Source organism: Bos indicus x Bos taurus, chromosome 10 (genome assembly GCF_003369695.1).
Source record: "Bos indicus x Bos taurus breed Angus x Brahman F1 hybrid chromosome 10, Bos_hybrid_MaternalHap_v2.0, whole genome shotgun sequence".
NCBI classification, from domain to species: Eukaryota; Metazoa; Chordata; class Mammalia; order Artiodactyla; family Bovidae; genus Bos; species Bos indicus x Bos taurus.
The window spans coordinates 65889869-65912265 of NC_040085.1; the positions used below are offsets into that span (position 1 = coordinate 65889869).

General features: G+C 40.6%; 1 protein-coding gene across 1 annotated transcript in view; it reads right to left on the reverse strand.

The window, feature by feature from the left end:
- The window catches only part of RTN1 (reticulon 1), a 243951-nt gene extending 222019 nt beyond the window's left edge, over window positions 1–21932 (reverse strand). The window contains exon 1 of the mRNA XM_027554237.1: window positions 21494–21932. Within this exon, the coding sequence (XP_027410038.1) occupies window positions 21494–21734 (241 nt within the window). The 5' untranslated portion in view covers window positions 21735–21932. The remainder of the gene's footprint in view (window positions 1–21493) is intronic.
- Window positions 21933–22397: the final 465 nt, after the last annotated feature.

The window sequence follows — 22397 nt, forward strand, 5'->3', positions numbered from 1 at the left end:
TCACCATGCACCAACATGTCCAAGCCAGAAACAGAAATAATTCTCCAAATCATATCTGTACTTCAAATAAAGTCTCTCCATCCCAACCCCTCTTGCTCTCCACTGCCAGTTTCTGCCTCACCATGTCTCATCAGACTGCTGTGGAAGCCTTTCAATTCACCTCCCACCCCTCACCTGCTCCCGTTTCAACATTCCGCATTGCCCGAGTGCTTTTGCAACACCAAGCTAAGAGAGATCCTACCTCACTGAAAAAACCTCAAATGACTCTCTACTGTCAAGAGAAAAAAATCTACAGTTCTTAGTATGCCATCCAATAGCTTCAAGTTTCTCAGAGTCCAGTCCTACCCTCCATTCCATTCTCCCTTCCCTTCACGAGGAGGGTCTAGGCACACCTTGAACCACTTGTCATTAACCCATCATGACAGCTTTACAATTCTATTCTTTTGTACTCCTTGGACCTCCTCCCTGGGGGGTCTTCCCCCAACGACCCCCCGCCCCGCACAGTTTTCCAGCTCATGACATCCTTCAAGATCCAGAAAAAAAGAAGCTAGTTCAGGCAGCTGCTGTGGACAATTCTAAAGAGGACATAAGGGAGGAGAAAAAAAACATCTTTTAAATTCCAGCATCATACATACCTCCACTATAGTAGATTAGGAACAGTAGCTGGAACTATAAACATATCATTAACAAAGGCTATACATTAAAAAATCTGACCTTGGACAAGTGCAAAAAAAAGAAAAAATCCACAGAACTCTGTAGTAACAGCCCTGGGGTGGGTGACAATGGGCCAGACTGGGACATAACAGAAGCTCAGTGATACTGCATAATAAGGATGATGCAAAGCAAGAACCAGGACCAGGACTGTGACATTTCCCCTGACCTTCCAGGTTCACTGGTGCTTTTGTGAGGAAGGAGAAATGAAATGATCTAAAGCATAAATTCTGGCCCAAATTTGCTTCTCTTCCTTCCCACTTTTCACCTACAGCAGACATCACTCACTAGTCCCAGCAGTCTTTATCACAGCATTCCTCTCATCTCAATATGGATGAGTCATTGCATGCACACACACACGTCAACACAAACGCACGCACACCCACACGTGTACCACTCATCCGCTACCTCGCTTCTGAGGTTCTCAGCACTCACCCCAGAGCACCTACCCAGACACCTTTCTACCTACTAGTTCTCAAATATTTCCCACCAAGTAAGCACAACAGACAAAGAAGAGCAAATGTGCATGCCAAGGGCCTGCCGATAAAGCCTAGGTATATGATGCAGGAAGTTTATTTAAAGTCTCAATTTTGAAGATGGCATGTAAATTTATACCTCAATGCATCCATTTATTTTTTAATTAAAAAAAAACAGTGTTTTAAAAGGCTTACTACTGGAGAAAATTGATTTTGTGTAGTCTGGCTCTAAGTGCCCTTGACCCTTAGCCAAGTGTCTGCATACCTGCTTGAGATGCAAAGTCTGTCCAATTCTGAGGGCCATATGCACTCTCAGAGAAGCAGCCACTTTGCACAGACTGATTTTGCTTATGAGTCAGGAATCATCCAGAGGTTTAAAGACAGATGCTAATAAAACAAACAGCTCTGCACCCCTTCATCATTGTTCTAGAAATCTAGAATCTGAGAGGCAAAAAAAAAAAAAAAAAACGCCACACACAAAAGATTCCTCTTTGAAAAAGCAAGAAGGGAGAAACATAGTTTTAACCAGAGTTGTCCTCTCTGAATAGTCTTCCCCATGCCTCATCTTGCTAATTTCTTATCTTTTAAATCTCAGTTCCAGAACCACTTCCACTAAAAATCTTCTTTTAACCTTCCCTTCTGTTAAGATGCTTGGCATAGCAACATGTACGTCCTTCTACCATATTTCACAATAAAATATAATTGATGCTTTATTTAGCTCTTTCATTAGACTACAAGTTTCTTGAGGAAAGAGATTTTTTAATGCTCTGCCCACAGCACTTAGCATAATACCTGGCATGTAAGTGTATAATAATGAGTAATTAGCTCCTATCTCCCTGCTGTTGTCCCTCATGAGCACCACGTTATAAAATATTTTTGCCAGCCAATAGTATTTTACAGAACATAATGATTAATCAGTGTTTCTATTTTACTAACTAATGATATTTTACCTGAGCATGCCATAAAAATAATAAGCCCAAAGTATTTTTGTGTTAAATTTACTTGCTAATTTAGACTGTTAGAGTTTTGGTTTGCTTATAGGGGCTCATACAAATTTTAGCTCAAGGTCTAGATCCCCAGTATTCAAAATATAGGTGCCCTAACAATGTCTTTCATAGGACTTAGTACATAACACTCACCTGACTTTATTGTAAAACCATGGAATCCTGAGACAAAAGGAATACAAAGATTATTGGAAGTAGTGTAGTTCAACATTTCACTTATTGAAAATAAGCCTACTTTTAAACATCTCTGATAAGTGATTATGCAGTCTCTTCTTGAAACCTCAGGGATGGAAAAAACCCTACTTCATGCTACACTCCCTTTGAATTCTAATTCCTGAACCCCAGACTTTTCCTGCCATATAAGAGACAGAAACACACACATGCAGGGTCGAGTAGAGATGGAGGAAGCTGGCACAGATTATCCAGCCCAGCAGTCAGGAAGTGGGCTCAGTGCCTGAACTCATTTACAAATCCCATATGAAGACTTTTAGCCAGGCCATCTTCGCCAGGGGCTCCTGAAATAAATTTTTCACCAGGCCCAAACCTGCTTTTAAGTTCCATTTCACTGGAGCCTCTTTCATCTCTAGTAACTGCTCAGACGTTAAGAGACTAGAGTTGAATAGGAAAGACTGTAATGTCTTGCTCTCCACAAACTAATAAAAAATTAATCCACCACTATTATTCTTAGTACTAATAGCAAATGAAGACCCAGCTTGTAATGGTCTGCCCCTCCATGTATCATCCCCTTCTTGGGGGCAGAGGTGCCAGGTGAGTTGCCAGGTGCTAAGAAGGAGGAGCTGTTAATGGCAATTGTGTCAAACTAATCTCAGGGCAAACTGCTACATTTTATTATGTAAATTCTCAGGATAACTGGACACCTTATCAAGGACATCCATCCAATTAACTTTTTAATGTCAACAGAATTCATTTATCATCGGATAGTTTTAATCATAACTGTCAAGAATTGTTTTTATTTTTTAAGTTAGCACCCTAGAGTTTTTAAGAGAAATTAAAAATGGTATGCTGCTGCTGCTAAGTCGCTTCAGTTGTGTCCGACTCTGTGCGACCCCATAGACGGCAGCCCACCAGGCTTCCTGTCCCTGGGATTCTCCAGGCAAGAACACTGGAGTGGGTTGCCATTTCCTTCTCCAATGCATGAAAGTGAAAAGTGAAAGTGAAGTCGCTGAGTCGTGTCCGACTCTTAGCGACCCCATGGACTGCAGCCTACCAGGCTCCTCCGTCCATGGGATTTTCTAGGCAAAAGTACTGGAGTGGGGTGCCATTGCCTTGACATATGACAATTTTTTTGCTGATTATTCTTATAACTCATAGAGATAGGCGCATGAATTTACACTGTAATTGATTTAATATTACTCACATGAATCTTTTTATACCCAAAAGATTCATATCCTACTTCTAATGTCTAAGAATAGTCATTGATTCTGTGAACTCTGAAAGCTTATAGAAAATGTGCTATGATCCCAATACAGTACTATGATCTCAAGCCCATTTTATGTAATCAAAGAAAAAAATAAACCATCAAACAATGAAATTCGGACATTGATGTACTTGACCCTTTGCTAGGGATGATAGTATTGGGGGTTGGTGGAAAAGTTTATAAATAATCTCTTTCATCTAAGGGAAAGCCCTGAGCTAAATTCTTCTCCATTTAGATAAAGTTAATGTGAATCTTTTGGAAAACTCCCAGACAGAGAAAGGAACATTTGGCCCACAGGCCTAACTCAGGCCACTGCCTGATTTCATCCAGCCTGGGGTGAGAAAGCTCTGGGCAGCCCCGTACAGAACACCTTGAGCACAACTCCTACCCCAGAGCCACAGAGGCCTGCCAGGGTCACCCCAGTTAAAAAACTCACTGGAGGTTTAAGAAACTAAGTAATCTTACAAATGCAAATTACAATTTCAAATGGAAGTAAAGCCAAGAACCTGGTCTCACTCCAGACTCCAGATTTTAGGAAAGCTTTTCTTACCCACTTCTCTTTTCCTTTTTTACAAATCCATTCCTTTATATAGAGATAGAGGTAGAAATAGAAATACAGACATATTTTTTGCTTCCTCCAAGGGGCTTCCTCCCTCTATGTATTTCTCTGTTCCTTACCTCTCTCCCTTTCCATGTCTTCTCAACACCCCTCCCCTTTGTCTATTTGTGTCCATTCCAGGGGTCAAGCTTCCTCCCTCCATCACCATCCCTCCTCAGACCCCAATGCCCCCTTTCTTCTCCACCTCCATCTCTCCTCCTGTCTCTTCAGTTTATCCAGCTGAGACTCCTATTATTTTCTTCTCTCCCTGCAGATAGAGCTGAATTCCATGTCCTGGCTTTGCTGTCTTGTAAAACAGTGTTTTTTTCCTTATGCTATCTTTCAAAGGCAGAAAGGAAATTTGGTACAGTAGACAGAGCACGAGACTTGGGAGCCAGAGATGCAGCTTTGGCCTTGGTCAGAATCCAATTCATAAAAAGAGGATCACTCCATAAAGAACATCAGTGTTTCATCCATTCTAAAGTACTTAAGGGAGGTTGCTGATTATTATGCAAATAAATTAAATTGATAGGGAATTAATACCAATAATAAGAACCACAAACATTTATATAGTCACTACTGTATGTCAAGAACTACAAGTATTAGCTTATTGAATCCTCAAACCACCATATGAAATTGGCACTAAGAGTTGTCCAGAGAGGGTGAGATTTTTTAAAGAGAGAGAAAGTGAGATCAGGAATAAATGTTTTCTCTTGCAAACATTGTTTTATTATTGTTTTTACAATTTTAAAACAAGGCTATAGAGTTGACTCTTCCCACTTAACTAAGAAAATCAACTAAATTAGGTCCCATTTTACTTATATTTTTTCCTTGAAAGACAGAGACCTTCAAAGAAAAAGAAGTTCTAGGCTCTTGTAATCAACTGATATACCAACCCTGCCTTTTATGAACTAAAAATTATGTTTTAAAGATTCATAATAATGTGATTATACAGTGCAGCACGTCAACTTAAATCCAATATCCAAAAGATACCTTCACATGAACCATCACAGTGCAAGCATAGTTAATTAAGTTAATTAAGTGTTAAGTGATACAGTTAAAGGTTGACCTTGATGCCCCCCATCCAGATACAGGAGCTTTTTTGTTTTTAACAGATCGACAAAAATTCCTTTCAGGAACCAATGTTCTTGAGAGTTATTACAATGGTTAGATAACTGCTGAGCACAGAGAAGAGTACTACACTTAAAAAAAAAAAAGTAAAAGTAACACAGATGGCCTTCACAGGCCACTGGTAATCATCCCTACTCAATATATGTTTACTTTCAGGATAGGTACATTACCCCTCTTTAAAGAAAATCATTTTTAAACTGCTCTACACTATTCATAGAAATGAAACCAATTCTTACTTCTGAGACTTCTGATATGCAAACATACAAATTATAAACAGGAACTGCTTGGCCTTTAAAATGTTATACAACTTCCAGGAAACAATACTAGGTGTTTATCCTTTCTCATATTTATGGTAAAAAAGAAAACAGGAACACACCTCTTAAGGCCATGGATTAAATTTTTTAAAAAATAAACACTCAAATTCAATGCTGATAATGTAAACCTGCTGGGTTGCAATTTACCTTGTATTATCTACAATAAAAGGTTCACCAAACAAATTAATAGTGTGATACATAGTAGTATGTCCAAAATTTCTATACACGATGATGTTAGGGGCTACAGACTGGCTGGAGTAGAAGTCAGGTGACAGTACTTTGAAGCTCCATTTGTACAGGGAGCACCTTGTTTTTACTTTGATGATGTGTTCATTTGTAAATAACAAAAGTAGTAGATTTTTTTAAATACATATGTATATTTTATATCAAGTTGAGAAAGTGTTGTTTGTTTGTTTATTTAGATGGCTGATGGAGATTATCAGAGAGAGGATTAACACCTTTCTCTACCCCAACCCCAGGATCTCCTATAATCAGTAAAGCTGGTTCTAAAAACTTTAGTAATGACTGAAGTATACACAGATGTGCACCATGTACATAGAAACAGTGAATAGACAAATGACACATCACTATCTGGATGCTGGAGAATCATACAGACCCACCGTTTAGCCCTTCCCATAGAGGTTGAGACTAGCTATCATAGGCCATTGGAAGAGCTGAGATGGGTATCCAGCTTGGTGTCTCCAAGTCCACACTCTCTCCAACTTCACCAGGGCCAGTTTGGAAAGAGCATGGCTCAGTAACCCTTTGAGAGTCACAAATTCAGTTACAGCACATTTCTGAAACTAACAAAATGGAATTTATGGAATGCAGACTTCTTCTTAATTTAGACTCTTCATAATAGACTATGCTGTAATTATTGCATTAATTTTTATATTCTGGTTAAGTACATAGGTATCACCATTCAACTACATGGGCTTTCCTGGTGGCTCAGATGGTAAAGAATCTGCCTGCAGAGCAGGAGACATGGGTTTGACCCCTGGGTTGAGAAGATCTCCTAGAGAAGGAAATGGCTACTCACTCCAGTATTATTGCCTGGAGTATTCCATGGACAGAGGAGCCTGGAGGGCTCTGGTCCATGAGGTCTCAGAGAGTGGGACGCAATTGAGCGACTAATACTTTCACTTTCATTCAGCTACATACTTTGTGTGTGTATATGTATCCAAACACACACACACATATTAAATGCTTAATAAATATTTGTTGAATAAATAAATGGATGATTAAATGAGATTTTATTAAACCATGAAACTACTGCTGCTGTATAAACAGTGATCTACATGAGAGTATCTGGAATTACTGATTTTTTAAGAGTAGGAATTTATTTAATTCCTCCATCCATAAAAGGTCTCCAGAAAATCCCAGAATTTGTGCCCCAAATGGTATTTGTAAGTGCACTTTCCTGAGCAGAGATTCCAAAGTTTTTATCAGATTCTCCAACAGGAATCTGTGATTCTGAAAAGATACAAAATTAACAATCTAATGTATACTGTCTATTATACCTCCTCTGTTATATAAATGACCAGCCCAACTTTGCTTACACACCTCCAGTGATAGGAAACTCACCACCATATGAGGCAATCCAGGCTATTTTCATTTTTCACGTTTAACTTCTGGTTGACCACAGCTCCATCCTCCAGTCATATAGAACACACCCAGTCTCTATGCCACTTGACAACTCTTTATGTATTTTTAGAAGTTATGTCCAACCTAGATAGCATATTCAAAAGCAGAGACATTACTTTGCCAACAAAGGTCCGTCTAGTCAAGGCTATGGTTTTTCCAGTGGTCATGTATGGATGTGAGAGTTGGACTGTGAAGAAAGCTGAGCGCCGAAGAATTGATGCTTTTGAACTGTGGTGTTGGAGAAGACTCTTGAGAGTCCCTTGGACTGCAAGGAGATCCAACCAGTCCATTCTGAAGGAGATCAGCCCTGGGATTTCTTTGGAAGGAATGATGCTAAAGCTGAAACTCCAGTACTTTGGCCACCTCATGAGAAGAGTTGACTCATTGGAAAAGACTCTGATGCTGGGAGGGATTGGGGGCAGGAGGAGAAGGGGATGACAGAGGATGAGATGGCTGGATGGCATCACTGACTCGATGGATGTGAGTCTGAGTGAACTCCGGGAGTTGGTGATGGACAGGGAGGCCTGGCGTGCTGCGATTCATGGGGTCACAAAGAGTTGGACACAACTGAGTGACTGAACTGAACTGAACTGATCATAACCCACCCTATCTTCTCTTGTGCAGACTGCAAATCCTCAGTTCTTTCAACCAGAGTCCATGTTTCTGCCACCATCTCTGCTCTGGAGCTCTCAGTACATTCAGGACTCTGCCCAGCCCCAGGTATGGTCAACTCTCAGCTCCTGGTTCTGGGTTAACCTTGATTTAACAAGATTAACAGTTCTTCACCTAGGGGGGAAGCTGGCTTGCCCCGCTAACTAAGAGTTAACTTATGGTTAAATAAACCTCCTCTATTTTTTATTTATATGTTGCAATTTCACCATGACCCTCCTATTCTATTCATATAGTTAAAGAATCCTACCACAAGATTTTATAACTATCCCTGTCAAATTTCCACTTTTTAAGTGTTTATTTTAGCTGAGGGTCCTCTGCATTCTCAAGTTCTGTCATTCCAAGTTTTAGCTACCATCCCCCTTACCTAGCTTCTCTCTCTTGCTCTAGTACAGATCAGTTTTCATCTAGGTTAATGTCTTACAAGAATGCTACTTTCACTACACAGTCTTTTTATATTTATCCTACATATATAATGTCCAGAGTTTTTGGCTGTACTTAGCAATAGGGATAAGGAAAAACTGTCTACTCCATCTTTCCAGAAGTGTTCATCTATTTACGGAAGACTTTTAAACCTATAGAGCTGTAAGATTAGCCTGCAAGTACCTTCGCTTGCCCACAGGGCCGATTAATTTAACATCAGGGGCTGAGGTGAGGGTGAGGTACGGGGGCTGGCTTTCACTCTGATAGCCTCTCTGTGAGAGAAGCAGCCTTCCAGGCCTCCAGGCATACCTGGGGTAGCTCCCTGCATTCACTACCCTTGTGCTGAGCAGGAGATTCAGAATAGACCCAGCTTCCTATCCTCCACTCAGCTGGCGCCCGCGGGCATGTATCAGGCCTGCTCGAGGCACAGTTCACTCTTTAGGACATGAAGAATGGGGTGGGTCGCCACTCCAAGTGCACTCTTTGAAGCCGAAATGTTTTCCAGTGTGGATGCCAGAACCTACTTCTGGCCAGCACCGTTCTTCCTCGCTCTCCTGCCATTCCCCACTGAGACTTGGCTGAGGTTCAGCTAAGTGCAGCAGTATTTTCTATTAAAACACCTAGGGCTGAGGTGACATGATTTTTTCTCAATCTTTATTCTCCTAGACTGCTCTCCTGCATCTGACAGCACTGATCAGGCTTCCTGTTAGTACTTCCTTACAGATGTATGCCTGCGTGCTAAGTCACTTCAGTAGTGTCCAACTCTTCGCCACCCTATGGGCTGTAGCCTGCCATGCTCCTCTGTCCATGGGATTCTCCAGGCAAGAATACTGGAGTGGGTTGCCATTATCCTTCTCCAGGGGATCTTCCTGAACCAGGGATCGAATCTGCATCTCTTATGCCTCCTGCATTGGCAGATGGGTTCTTTAACTAGCGCCACCTGGGAAGCCCCTCAGATGTCCGGTAATTTGCAATTTGCATGTACTTCCTCAGGTTATCTCATTTTATCTTCACAACCACAAGGTAGCCAGGACAATGGTATCAAGTCCATTTTATATAGAAGAAACTGAGACATAAAGCAGATTTGCCCACATTGACATGATAGTAGAGACCAAAGCCAAGACAAATCTGTCTTCTCAGTCAAGGCTCATTCTATACCATGCCATCTTGGCTTCTTTGATACTATAATAATGAGGGTAATTACCATCTGATTGCCAAGCACTCTAGAAGACCTAGGACCACACATACAGAACCTGAGGCTGAGGCAGCCTTAATGCCACTCAGCTAGTATGAGACAAGGAGCACACGTTCTCTTCTTGGCCCTTTGTTCTTTAGTCACTCAGGCGTATTCGCCTCTTTGCAAGCCCACCAGGCTTCTCTGTCCATGGGATTGTCCAGGTGAGAATCCTGGAGTGGGTTGCCATTTCCTTCTCCAGGGAATCTTCCTAACTAGGAATGGAACCCAGGTCTCCTGCATTGCAGATGGGATCTTTACCAGTTGAACTACCAGGGAAGCCCTCATCCTACACAATCTCCAAAAACAAAATTATTCTATGGCTTCTCTTCCGATTTTCTAACCCTGTTATCTACAATCCTGTTATCATCTCCAAAATCCATTCCTTAATATACATTGCCAAGTGGAGACTTCCGTTCAAATGGCTTTTCTTCATTCTGAGCCCCATATGACAAAAATGAATGTATCATCCTCATCTCTCTGACCAGTTCCCCCTCCCACCCCTCTTTAGCACTGTCATTCTCCCAGCCATAGGCACAGAACCTTAGAGTTGATTCATTCCTCCCTTCATCCTCCTTGTCCTGTCAGTCACAAAGTCCTATGGAATATTCTGATGAAGTGCTCAACTTTCCTCCTCTTTCTTTCCAGGTACCTTCCTCTTTATTCTCATGGTTATTTATTCCAGGCTCCGAAAGTGACGTTGTTGGTCAACCTTCTTTCAGCAAAAGTGCAGGTTTTAGATCACCCCCATTGAGTTCATCATCTATGCATAACATTTAATCTTCCTAACCTAGCTTTCTACAGTCATTTCTCAGTATTCACTGGGAATTGGTTCCAGGACCCTGTGCAGATATCAATATCCATGGATGCTCAAGTCCCTTATATAATATGCTATAGTACAGTCGGCCCTTCTGAAACCAAAGGATACAGAAGGCTGAATGTATTACTTCCCCCAAATATAAACCTTCAAATGCCCCAGAATCCATATAAAAGGAGTCTGAAGTCCTGAATAGCCTTCAACATCTCTCCTCCAGAATCTGTCTCCCCGCACCCAAACAGGCAGGTTAAGATACCCTAGTCATTGCTCATCTCTATGTCACCACCCATGTCTCTCCCCTCACATAAAACTGCCTTTCTGCCACTTCTGCTTATTTCTATTCTATCCATCCTTTAGGCATAAGGCACATTCTACCTCTTTCAAGACACCAGGTACCCTGTAACTCATAAAATTATGAAATTCCTGCAGCGCTTATAGCTTGTAGCATCCATCCAAGGACCAGACTTGACTCTTGCTTGAGTTGTTTACCTTTGTTTTATGTGGATTAGTCACATCTCCCATCTAGATAGTAAGCTTGGAGGAATAGAGAAGACATAGCTCATGTTCCTCCATTCCCCACAGCTCCTAGAAAAATGCTGAGCCAGTAAGTCAGAAGGAGAGGAGAGTCAATATATCAGTGTTTCTAAAAGTTTTGACATGCATTTGGCAGGCTTGTTTCCCCGAGGTGAAGTCTGTGAATCATTTTGTGTTATTTTGAAAGCAGGAAGTCTACAGACCACATTTTAAGAAGCACTGATTTTTCGGGATTCATTGAACAATCCATGCCAAAAGGGAGATAGGACATTGCTGTTTACTCTTATGCATGACAACTAGATCAGCAATCATTTGAATACACATTTTCGGTTGCCCAAGACTTGTTTATAAAAAAATGAAGACTTGCTATGCATAAAACAAAATCCTAGCTACTTTTAAGAATGTGAGATATTCAACAAATTCCCCATATTCAGGAAGCAAGAATTTGTTCTATAACTGGTTTTATAACAATCTCATGTAGTAGATGAATTAAAAATTCCACTTGGGGACTGGACATGGAAGTTAGAATGCAGAACTGTTCCAGCTAAAAATGTAAATCATTAGGCAGCTTAGCAAATACGCTTTTACAATGAATAATCTGGCATAAATGTACAGTAGTGAGACAGAGGACTAAGGACAGAATCATATGATGCTTTTTGTGATAAGACATTAATTAATGAATTCCCCAAACATTTTAGAATATATTAAATATTTATGGAATTAGAGTCTGTAGTAAAAAATGAAAAGTACAGTTCAGGAAAAAAGAATAAAACGGATGCTTGCAGATAGCATGTTTTGCATTTAAGGTAATAACTGTTAATTATATAAAACTGTGTTGTTTTCAAGAGGCAAGTATGTTACATTATGGAGCTTGTCTCAACAACGGAGAATTAGAGAAGAATTTTTTTATAGAATTCTTTTTTAAATTGGAGGATAATTGCTTTACAATGCTGTGTTAGTTTCTACTGTATGACAACACGAATCAGCCATGAGTATACATGCTTCCCCTCCCTCTTGAGTTTGCCTCCCAGCCTTCATCCCATTCCTCTGGGTCATCACAGAGCACCAAGCTGAGCTTCCTGTGTTACACAGCAGCTTCCCATCAGCTAATTCACACATGGTAGTGCATATACGGCAGTGCCACTCTCTCAGTTTGTCACACCCTCTACTTCCCCTACTGTGTCCACAAGTTGGTTGTCTATGTGTCTCTATTCCTGCCTTACAAATAGGTTTATCAGTACCATTTTTCTAGATTCCCTAAAGAAGAGTGGCCTTCCATGGAAAGTACATTTTTTAGGAAGTCAATTTGAAGTTAGCTGTGGTTTTTGTAATAAGCACTGTTTCTGATTTCATTTGTATGCTATTCACTCTTAAGCAATATGCCTTCTTTAACAATCACAGGTAAGGTCAGGGGTATTGCTTTCTCTTATGAAGGAATAAAGATCTTGGTATAACACTTTCCATTCTAAGTTTCCTCCAGTAAACAGCAACCTCATTTGTTCTTAAATATCAGTAACTGAGAGGTAATCCATCTCTTTTTCTGAGCAATTCTAATTATCAGAACTTTCTCCTTCATTAAGTTGAAATGTGTTTCTCTGATTTACCTGCTAGTCCCAATTCTGCCTTGTAGTATCACCTCAGTCAAGTCTTTATTTGCTTCATAAGATTTCTTCTAGTGTTTGAATTTAACACTCATATCTCCTTTCATTCTCTTATTCTGGCTAAAAATTCTTAATTTTTTCGATCATTTCTCAAACAGCAATTTTTTCCCCCAGAAGCCACACCAATTTAGTCACCTTTCTCTCACCATACTACAGTTTCTATAAACCATGGCACCCATCACTTAGTATAACACTCCATATTTGGCCTGCCTAGGACAGAATCCAGGAGAACTACTACCTCATATAATGTGTACCCAAGACTTTCTATTAATATTACCTCAAATTACATAAGATATTTTAGTAATTTCACCATACCACTAGCTCATATTTAGTTAATTACAGTCCTCAAAGTTTCCATCCCTCACAATGAACTATTTTAGGTTGCATCTCATACACTCTGAACAAATTAAGCAGAATTTGCAGAACCCATAGTCAGAAATTTATATTTATGATTTTACAGGCTATTCTTCTTCCCTCATCTCTAAAATTATGTAACTTTGAAGCCCAAGACACTATGTTCTTTCCTAAACACAACAGCACTGGTTCACTGTACTCTACAATCTCTGCCATGGTTCTTCGCAATTTCAGTAATCACGTAGGTGATCATTCCACTCCCAGCCTGCCATTCTTCTGGAACCCAATCTTCTGATGACCTTGTCCTCTACTCCATCCTGGTCTTCCAATCTCCTCAATAACTGTACTCCCTCCTTAATCTCCATATCAAATAGCACACTGCTCATATCATCTTTTCTCTGTGCTTCATCGTCCTCTGTCCTCATTCCTCCTCCCCAGATTCTAAGATCAATCAGTAATCTCACTGCCTTGCATGCATCTGCTAACTCTACTGTCTACCTTATTTAATTCTCCCTCTACATCACTGGCTCAGGTGGTAAAGAATCTGCCTGCAATGCGGGAGACCAGGGTTCAACCCCTGGGTCGGGAAGATCCCCTGGAGAAGGGAATGGCAACCCACTCCAGTATTCTTGCCTGGAAAAGTCCATGGACAGAGGAGCCTAGCAAGCTACAGTCCATGGAGTGGCAAAGAGTCGGACACAACTGACTGAGCGTGCACACACACACACACACACACACACACAGGACTTACCATACCTTGACTATATTTTTTGTTCTCTGTCTCCTTTCCCTCTTCTCTCCTTTCCTTCTTACACACACACACACACACACAATTTATTGGAAATAGACTTTCATTTGTCCCTTTCTGTACCATATACTTAGTGCTTAGAACAATGCATAGAATATAGCAGAAGTTCAATCGATAATAGTGTAATAATGAATGAATTAACAGTGCTCCCTTGCTGAATTTGATAACAATGGTTGTTGCTGAAGAGGAACAAGGGCTGGTTGGAAGACTGAGTGTGAAGAAGACTTCTTTTTCTCTGTATACCCTTTTGCACCTTTTAAATTTTATTTTTTTAAAAGCTTTTTATTTTGTATTGGAGTAGAGACAATTATCAAACTATGTTGTGATAGTTTCAAGTGAACAGCAAAGGGATTCAGCCAACACACACGTGTATCCATTCTCCCCCAAACACCTCTCCTATCCAGGCTTCCACATAACATTGAGCAGAGTTCCATGTGCCATACAATACTTGTTGGTTATCCATTTTAAATATAGCAGTATGTACATGTCCATCCCAAACTCCCTAACTATTCCTTCCCCATCCTTCCCCACCCCCTCAGCAACCATAAGTCCATTCTCTAAGCCTGTGAGTCTCTGTCTTGTAAGTTCATTCATATCACTTCTTTTTAGATTTCACATGTAAGGGATGTCATACACTATATCTCCTTTTCTGTCTTACTTTACTCAGTTAAAATTTAATATCACATGCATATGCTTCCTATTCCAAAAAGGAATTTTTTAAATTAGAGTAAAAAATTATTTTAGTGAAAAGAATTCACTTTTGAGTTAACATTAAAATCAAGATTTTTTAAATAGCAGTGATATCCTCTACCATATCAACAATCTTTTGAAACTTTGTGCCATTTGCAAAATTAAACAGCATGTTTTCTTTCTTTTCAATTAATTTTTACTGGTGTATAGTTGCTTTACAATGTTGTGTTGGGTTCTACTGTACAGCAAAGTGAATCAGCTATACGTATACATATATCCCCTCTTTTTTGGATTTCCTTTCCATTTAGGTCATTACAGAGCACTGAATAGAGTTCTCTGAGGTATACAGTAGGTTCTCATTAGTTATCTCTTTTATATACAGTATCAATAGTGTATATATGTCAACCCTAATCTCTCAATTCACCCCACTCCCCTCCTTTTCCCTCTTGGTGTCCATGTTTGTTCTCTACCTCTGTGTCTCTATTTCTGTTTTGCAGGTAAGACCATCTATACCATTTTTCTAGATTCCATATATATGCATTAATATATGACATTTGTTTTTCTGACTTACTTTACTCTGTAAGACAGTCTCTAGGTCCGTCCAGGTCTCTACAAATGATCCAATTTTAATCATTTTGTGGCTGAGTAATACTCCATTCTATATATATGCCATATCTTCTTTATCTGTTCCTCAGTTGATAGACATTTAGGTTGCTTCCATGTCCTGGCTATTGTAAATAATGCTGCAATAAACGTTGGGGTGCATGTTCTTTTTGAATTACAGTTTTCTCTGGGTATACGCCTAGTAGTGAGATTGCTAGGTCATATGGTAAGTTCTATTTTTAATTTTTTAAGGAGCCACCGTACTGTTCTCCTTAGTGGCTGTATCAGTTTACATTCCTGTTAACAGTGCCAAAGGGTTCTCTTTTCTCTACTCTCTCTTTAGCATTTATTGCTTGTGGATTGTTTAATGATGGCCATTTTGATGGGGGTGAGATGATACCACATTGTAGTTTTGATTTGCATTTCTCTAATAATTAATGATGTTGAGCATCTTATCACGTATTTGTTGGAGTTTTGATTTGCATTTCTCTAATAATTAGTGATGCTGAGCATCTTATCATGTATTTGTTGGTCATCTGTATGTCTTCTTCGGAGAAATGTCTATTTAGGTATTCTGCCTATTTTTTTGATTGGGTTGTTTGTTTTTTTGATAAACAGTGTGCTTTCTAAAGTAAGCTGGGTACTTCTAAAGTTCCTGGGCATAGTACATGCCGTGCATATGTTGGTGATTCAGAATATGAAAAACAGAAATAATGTTTTATAGGCATTATTTTTTTAGTGAATCAATGGATATTCCTGGCAATGTTCATGTTTATTTTCATGATTAATAAACATGCTGAATTTCAAAATTCAGCATGTTTATTATTTTCTAAGTGCTTATAAAAATATTTGGCATAATAATGCATTCTTAGATCTACAAGCACTCAGCAACAAATATATTGGCTTAGTACGTTTTTAATATCTATCATTTTCTCATTTTTTAAAATCATTCCCCACTTCAGCTTTTCTAAAATTAGTCTTATTCTCAAGAGACACTAGAATGACATTAAAACTGCTCACTGCACTCATTCTATACCACACGCAAAGTAGTCAGCTCAGAAGAGCCAAGCTTACTGGAGTAATGGTACAGGATTTTACTTGCTGTTTACTTATCCTGGGCTTCTGGTCTTTCTGTACGTTTTCTATTGTCCGACTTAAGAATTCTAACCCACTTTAATGGTTTTCCCTTGTGGCTCAGCCCGTTATGTGGGAGACCTGGGTTCGATCCCTGGGTTGGGAAGATCCCCTGGAGAAGAGAAAGGCTACCCACTCCAGTATTCTGGCCTAGACAATTCCATGGACTGTATAATGCATGGGGTCGCAAAGAGTCAGATATGACTGAGTGACTTTCACTCACTCATACCCAGTTTAATTCTTTATTTTTAAATGATCACCTCAATAACTTATAGTGAACTTCCATTATCTCACACAGACACAAGATTAAAGGATTAACTCTCTTAACAACTTTGATATATAACATACAGCACTGTTAATTATACCTGCCATGTTGTACGCTACATCCTGAGTACTTACTTATCTCAATTGGAAGTGTGTACCTTTTGAGTGCCTTCATCCAGTTCTCCCTCCACCCACCAAGCCTCTGACAACTGCAAATCTGATCTCTTTTTCTATGGGTTTGTTTGTTTTCGAAGTATTACTGACCTACAACACTATGTTAGTTCCTGTTACATAACATAGTGGTTCAGTATTTGTATACATTTCAACGTGATCACTATCCATTTTAAATAACATAGCTTAAATATGAATTGAGAAACTCTTCCCTCTCCTTTTTTCATTACTCACGAGAGCATCTTCCACAAGCAGTGAGCCTCTCCGGTTCATGTTCTTCTCATTGTTCTTTTTGTCCCCCAATATTACTTAAATAAAAGTCAGTTGTCTTACATCTTTCAACTATGTTCTTTCACAGAGAGTATTCCTATGTGATATATTAGTCTCTTGAAATAGGTCTTTTATTTTCACTGCTGTCTATATTTTATAGTGCCTTTTCCAAATCTTCCTTAGTCACCACTGAAATAATTTTCTTTAACTTTAAAATAAAAGCACAACCAACTAATACAAGGATCTTTGAGTACTATTCAGCCAGCTATTTCCATAAAGACAGAATTAGCTAGACAGTTAGGTAGATCGATGGATTTTATTTTCCCCCAGCTGTGCACTTTGGGCAACCTATGCTAGTATTTATTTATTCAGTGTCGACCTCAGAGAAGTAACTCACGCCTGTGTGCCAGTGTGGTTAGATTGTTATAATACCCTTCTAAACAAGCTTCCACCAGTGACTTGGGAATAAGGAAACTGAAAAAAAAAAAAAAAAAAACCTTTTTAAACTAAATACTAATGTGAAGTAGAAAGATGCACACGTTCTAGGAAACCACAACTTGTGTTCAGTATAGATCCTTACACAAAGGAGGCATTCAGGAAATGTTTACTAAATTGAGTTGAATCACAATGGTCTCTCATTTTATAGATAATAAACACTTTCCATAATCCAGGCTATGCAAGATAGACAGTATAGTGAACAAAATAATCCACTCTTTTCCAAATCCTCAAAGTCAGAAGTAGATGAACAGCCTAAAAAAAAGAGATGGGGGCAGGAAGGTTTATGCTGTATTTGTGGACAATGATAAGGATGGGGTTTCTGGAACAGTGAGTTCATGAAGAGGAAGTTATGCTGAAAGCTCTGATAAAGTTTATTTATCAATGTATTTTTAGTATATGTGATTCTACATTTTAATTTAACCAATTTGAATTCCCAATATGAAAGACATGCACAGTAGTTACTGCCAGAAATGTCATTGATTATATTCAGAGTCTATGCCCAGAGAAATAAATTGCGTTAGAAACTCTTATTTTCTTAAAGGTTCTGTAAAATACTGTAAAAGTAAGTGCAATGTTCCTTCCCATTTCAACAGAATTGCAGTTTTCTTAAAAGATGAAAGAAAACAGAAGATTAAAATCTATACCTTCTGAAGAGGATTGCTGGAAATGACTCCAAATAAAAAATACTTACACATCTATCAAACATATCCACAAGAAAAGAGTCAATCTAGCCTCTATGTGGATTTTAAAATATGATTGGTAATATGTGTGGTACAATTTATGATATTAAACAGAATAAATACAGCATATATAAACATTTCTGAAAGGTATTTAAATCATGATAGATTAAGAATAGTTTTTCCAATGGAGTATCATATTCAGCATTTGAAAATTATGAGTACTGTGGTCCAAGTAAATTAGGAGAATTTCTCTTTCTCTGTCCCTCTTCCTCCCTCCCTCTCTCTCTCTCTCTCCCTGTCACCCCTAACTCAGCAATCATCTAGAAATGTAAGGTAAATTATCTATAGGTCAATATCACTAAAGCAAATCATCACACTGGGCTGATTTCTCCAGGCCATTCTCAATTCTCTTATTCATTTTGCCTTCCATGCATGAATCAGTCAACGAGTTAATTTCTAAAGTAGCCAATGAATTAACATCTTACCATTGCATTTTGTTCAAATGTTCTATTTTAAATTCTTCCTTTAAACAAAGGGCCATTCTTCTATCCTTGTGTTATTGTATGCTCCTTTTGAATAGTTTTCAGGAATAAAATAACTAATCATGAAAAAACAAAACAGTTGCTCTTAACACCCTTTGTATAACGTTACTAGATGATGGCACTGATTCATGATTAACAACCTCACATGTTGTAGCCTACACATGGTGCATTAAATGTTCCCTTGGCAACAGACATATCATATGCCCATTATCAATTTTAGACATGAAAAATTGTAGCCTTAGAATAAGGTGTTACTTTTTGTTGAGAACATTTTCATCCCACTAAAGGGACAGAAGCAATGAGAATACCTGGAAATACAGTACTGATAGAGTTTTATCGTGCAATGCTAATGATATTTAAACATATATTCATTCCAGGACATCACAGAGAAATATTTTTAGAAATGTTTCTTCAAAAACTTTAATTACCATCAATGTATAAAAATGAATCACAGAATTTCTGTCCAGATGGCACGATTAGTGGTTTTTTCAGAGAAAAAAAGTTTTAAAACATCAATGTCTGTCTTACATTTTAGAATTCCATTTGAAAAAGAAACATAATTTGTTTACAATGTATCACACTCAACCTCTAAGTTACTTCTTAGTTTGATTTGAGTCCAAAAGAGCATCATTCTTTTAAAAAAGTAAAATTATGAGCTTAATAGGCTTCCTCTGGATTTTGTCCCTGATTAAGTTGAGGATGCACCTGCTAACTTTACTTATTGCAATAGAGCTGTTAAAATAACAGATAAGGAAGCCGGCCCAGATTTTGTTTAATTTTTTTCAAGATCTAGTAATTTATTTAGATATCATTTTTGGCATCTAGGCCTCTTATAACAGTCCATACTGAATACTGAATGCAAACTGAAAACACTAAATAACCAATAAATATATGACAAATTCCTTCAAGCAGCAATAATAAACTTTAAATTTTCTGTATAAATTGCAAACTTATGCTTCGTCCCCCTCCCTTCATTCTTTTCCCATCCAAACTCAGCACTATGTTTAATTTTACTAATACATTTGTTGCCTAGGATAGGAAATCCCTAGTATATCTAACAAACTATTTCTAAAATAATAGTAATAATGTTAAAAATTGCAAATGCCTACTTTGTCACAATTGTTCTAAGCATTTTATATACAGCAACTATTTTAGTGGATAGTATGTTATTGAGAGGAAGCTAAGTTTCCTTTCCTTAGTTCACCTGACCCTGATAACACCAATGAGAGGTGGGCAATGTTTATAAATGATTTATTTTGATGACGGTGGATAAAGGTTCTGTACTAGAAGCTACTCTCAACACAGAATGCTGATGGTAAATCAACCAAAAAGTACCTTCCTTTTTCTATTAGCTTTTGCCATCTTCTTTTGCAATTACAAAGTTTTGTTTTCATTTAGATTAAGTTGAGATCTTAGTCGGAAATCTTCCCCTCCCCCATATAATAACTAATACTGGACAAACGGGGTTTTTTGCTTTTGAGTCTGTCTTTTTTCTTTTTTGTTTGTATATGGTCTTTTTCTCTTCCCTTCAGAATGTTTTATTCAAAACATTCCCTAAACCTCCTTTCCTCAGCTCAAATCTTTAGTATAAAGCATAATCAAGACTACCTAAAGCACTCCATGTGACCCTTAAGAGAGGCAGTGGCTTAAGAAAAGGGTTCCCCTAAATCAGCTGCCAAGAACAAGCATGCCAGTCCCGCCCCCATTCCGTTCCCCCAGGATCACCTAGCACTCGGCCTTCAAGAGCTACATCTCCAAAACTACACAACTCTCATTCCACCCGGCAAAGCTTTCTCGGAGAACTACACAACACAGCACCCTCCCCCCGCCCTCCCCGCTCCTGGAAAACACGGAGTTCCTAAGCCGGCAGTCCCACTCCAAAGCTCGTTTCAGGCATCCTTTGGGCAGGATGCTTCATGATCTCAGGTCTCCGATGGGATCCAGTTCAGAAGGTGAAGTCAAGTGGAGGGAGGACAAACCCAGGGCAATTTCCTAACGCCCTCGCTGTTTCAGACTGCTGGCAAACTGTGCCTCCTAGCTACACCCACCGTCACTCAACAATCTCTAGCCTGCAGCCAGCGGCCGCTCTAAATTAGGGTTCCAAGTTCCAAAGCTCCCTTCGAGGTGGGAGCTTCGGGGAGCTGAAAAAGAAGGATTCTGGGCGGGGGACTGCCACAACTCCCAACCTTCTGGCTTCGCAGTCCCTCCGGAATTAAACACACCTAAGGCGTTTCAGTTCAGTGTGCGGTGAGCTAGAGGAAGGGAAGAGAAATGGGAGGAAGTAGGGTGTGGCGACTCTCGGAGATTAAGGAAAGGGAGAGTTAAAGTCACATCTCTGCCCTAGATTGAGCCGGGTCTAGGGGCAGCGGGCCTGCCGGTCGCTTTGTCGTCCCCTGTCGCGGGCGCGAGCCCTGCAGGCAAACATGCCCCCCGCCCCCTAAATCGTCCCAACTGGCCAAGCGGGCCCTGCAGCCCCCAGTCCCAAGGAAGAAACTTGTACACAGGCGCGCCAGCAGCTAGGATGCTGCGGTTTGCCTCTGAGGACAACTTTGAAAGCCAGAAAAATAATCATAACGAAATAAAAGGATCAATAGCATTTTGTTTTCTTCTGAGCCTTTGGAAAAAAATAAAATTTCTGTTCCTACCAGTCATTTAATATTTACAGGCGCCTGTGGCGAAAGGAGGAGGGGCGGGGACGGATTAAGGTTGGTACTGAAGATAGAGAACGCAAAGTAGGTTCCTAGGTGAGTTGCAGAGAAGGGGGCCGGCTAGGGGACCCGAGTTCCTGACGCCATTTGCGGGGCCGAGGCGCCCGCCCGCCTTACCTGTGGATGCAGTTTCCATGGCAACGGGCGGCGGCCGGGCGGGGCCCGAGCCCAGTTCCCGCGGCGCAGCTTCGGCGACCCCGGCGCCCAACCCCGGTCCCGGCTCCCCCGCCAGCGTCTCGGGCTTGGCTCCTTTCGGCGTCACCGCTTCGTCCTCCCCCTCCCCCCGGTCCCCGAGCCACTGGGACCCGGGGCCGGCCAGCGGCAGCAGCTCGTCTCGGGGATCCGGCGGCGCGGCCATGGCTGGCAGTTCCCCGGGCGCGGCGACAGCGGCTTGGCGGGGCCGAGGTGCAGTGACTGGGTGGGCGGGCGGGCGCTCGCTGCTGCTGCCCCCGCCGGGACTCGGGGCTTGGGGAGGCTGCGGTGTGAGCGCCGCCGCTGCTGCTGCAACTCCGGCCGAGCTGCTGCCTACAGCTCTCGGCGCTTCAGCTCCTCCTCCTCCTCCCCCTCCTCTTCCTCCCGGCCCCGCGGCGGCCTCTGCCCGCGCTCCTCCTCCTACTCCTGGCGCCGCCGCCACGGCCGCCTGGCTACTCCCAAGCCTGTTATTACGCAGGTGAAAAAGGCCTGCTAGGTCCGAGTCTTCCTTTGCACACGTCAGCCCCCGGCCTGCTAATGGCAGGCCTCGATTTAGGAGATGTGCCAAATCCACTTGAATCTTCCTCTCAGGTGGGGAGGAACCAGAGAGGATGAGCAGGTAGAAGCAGCCCCTAGCTGAAACGTGACTGATTAGGCAAGCTGCCCACCCAACTCATAAAGTTAAACCCGGACTGGTGTCCTGGGACCCGAGTCAAAGGAAACTGGAGCCATCAAGGCCACAGTTCTGAGGGTGACCAGTATCATCTGTGGATGGGGACTGGTCTTGGCGGGGAGGGGTGGAAGTGAGGGTTGACAGATGGGAGACGAG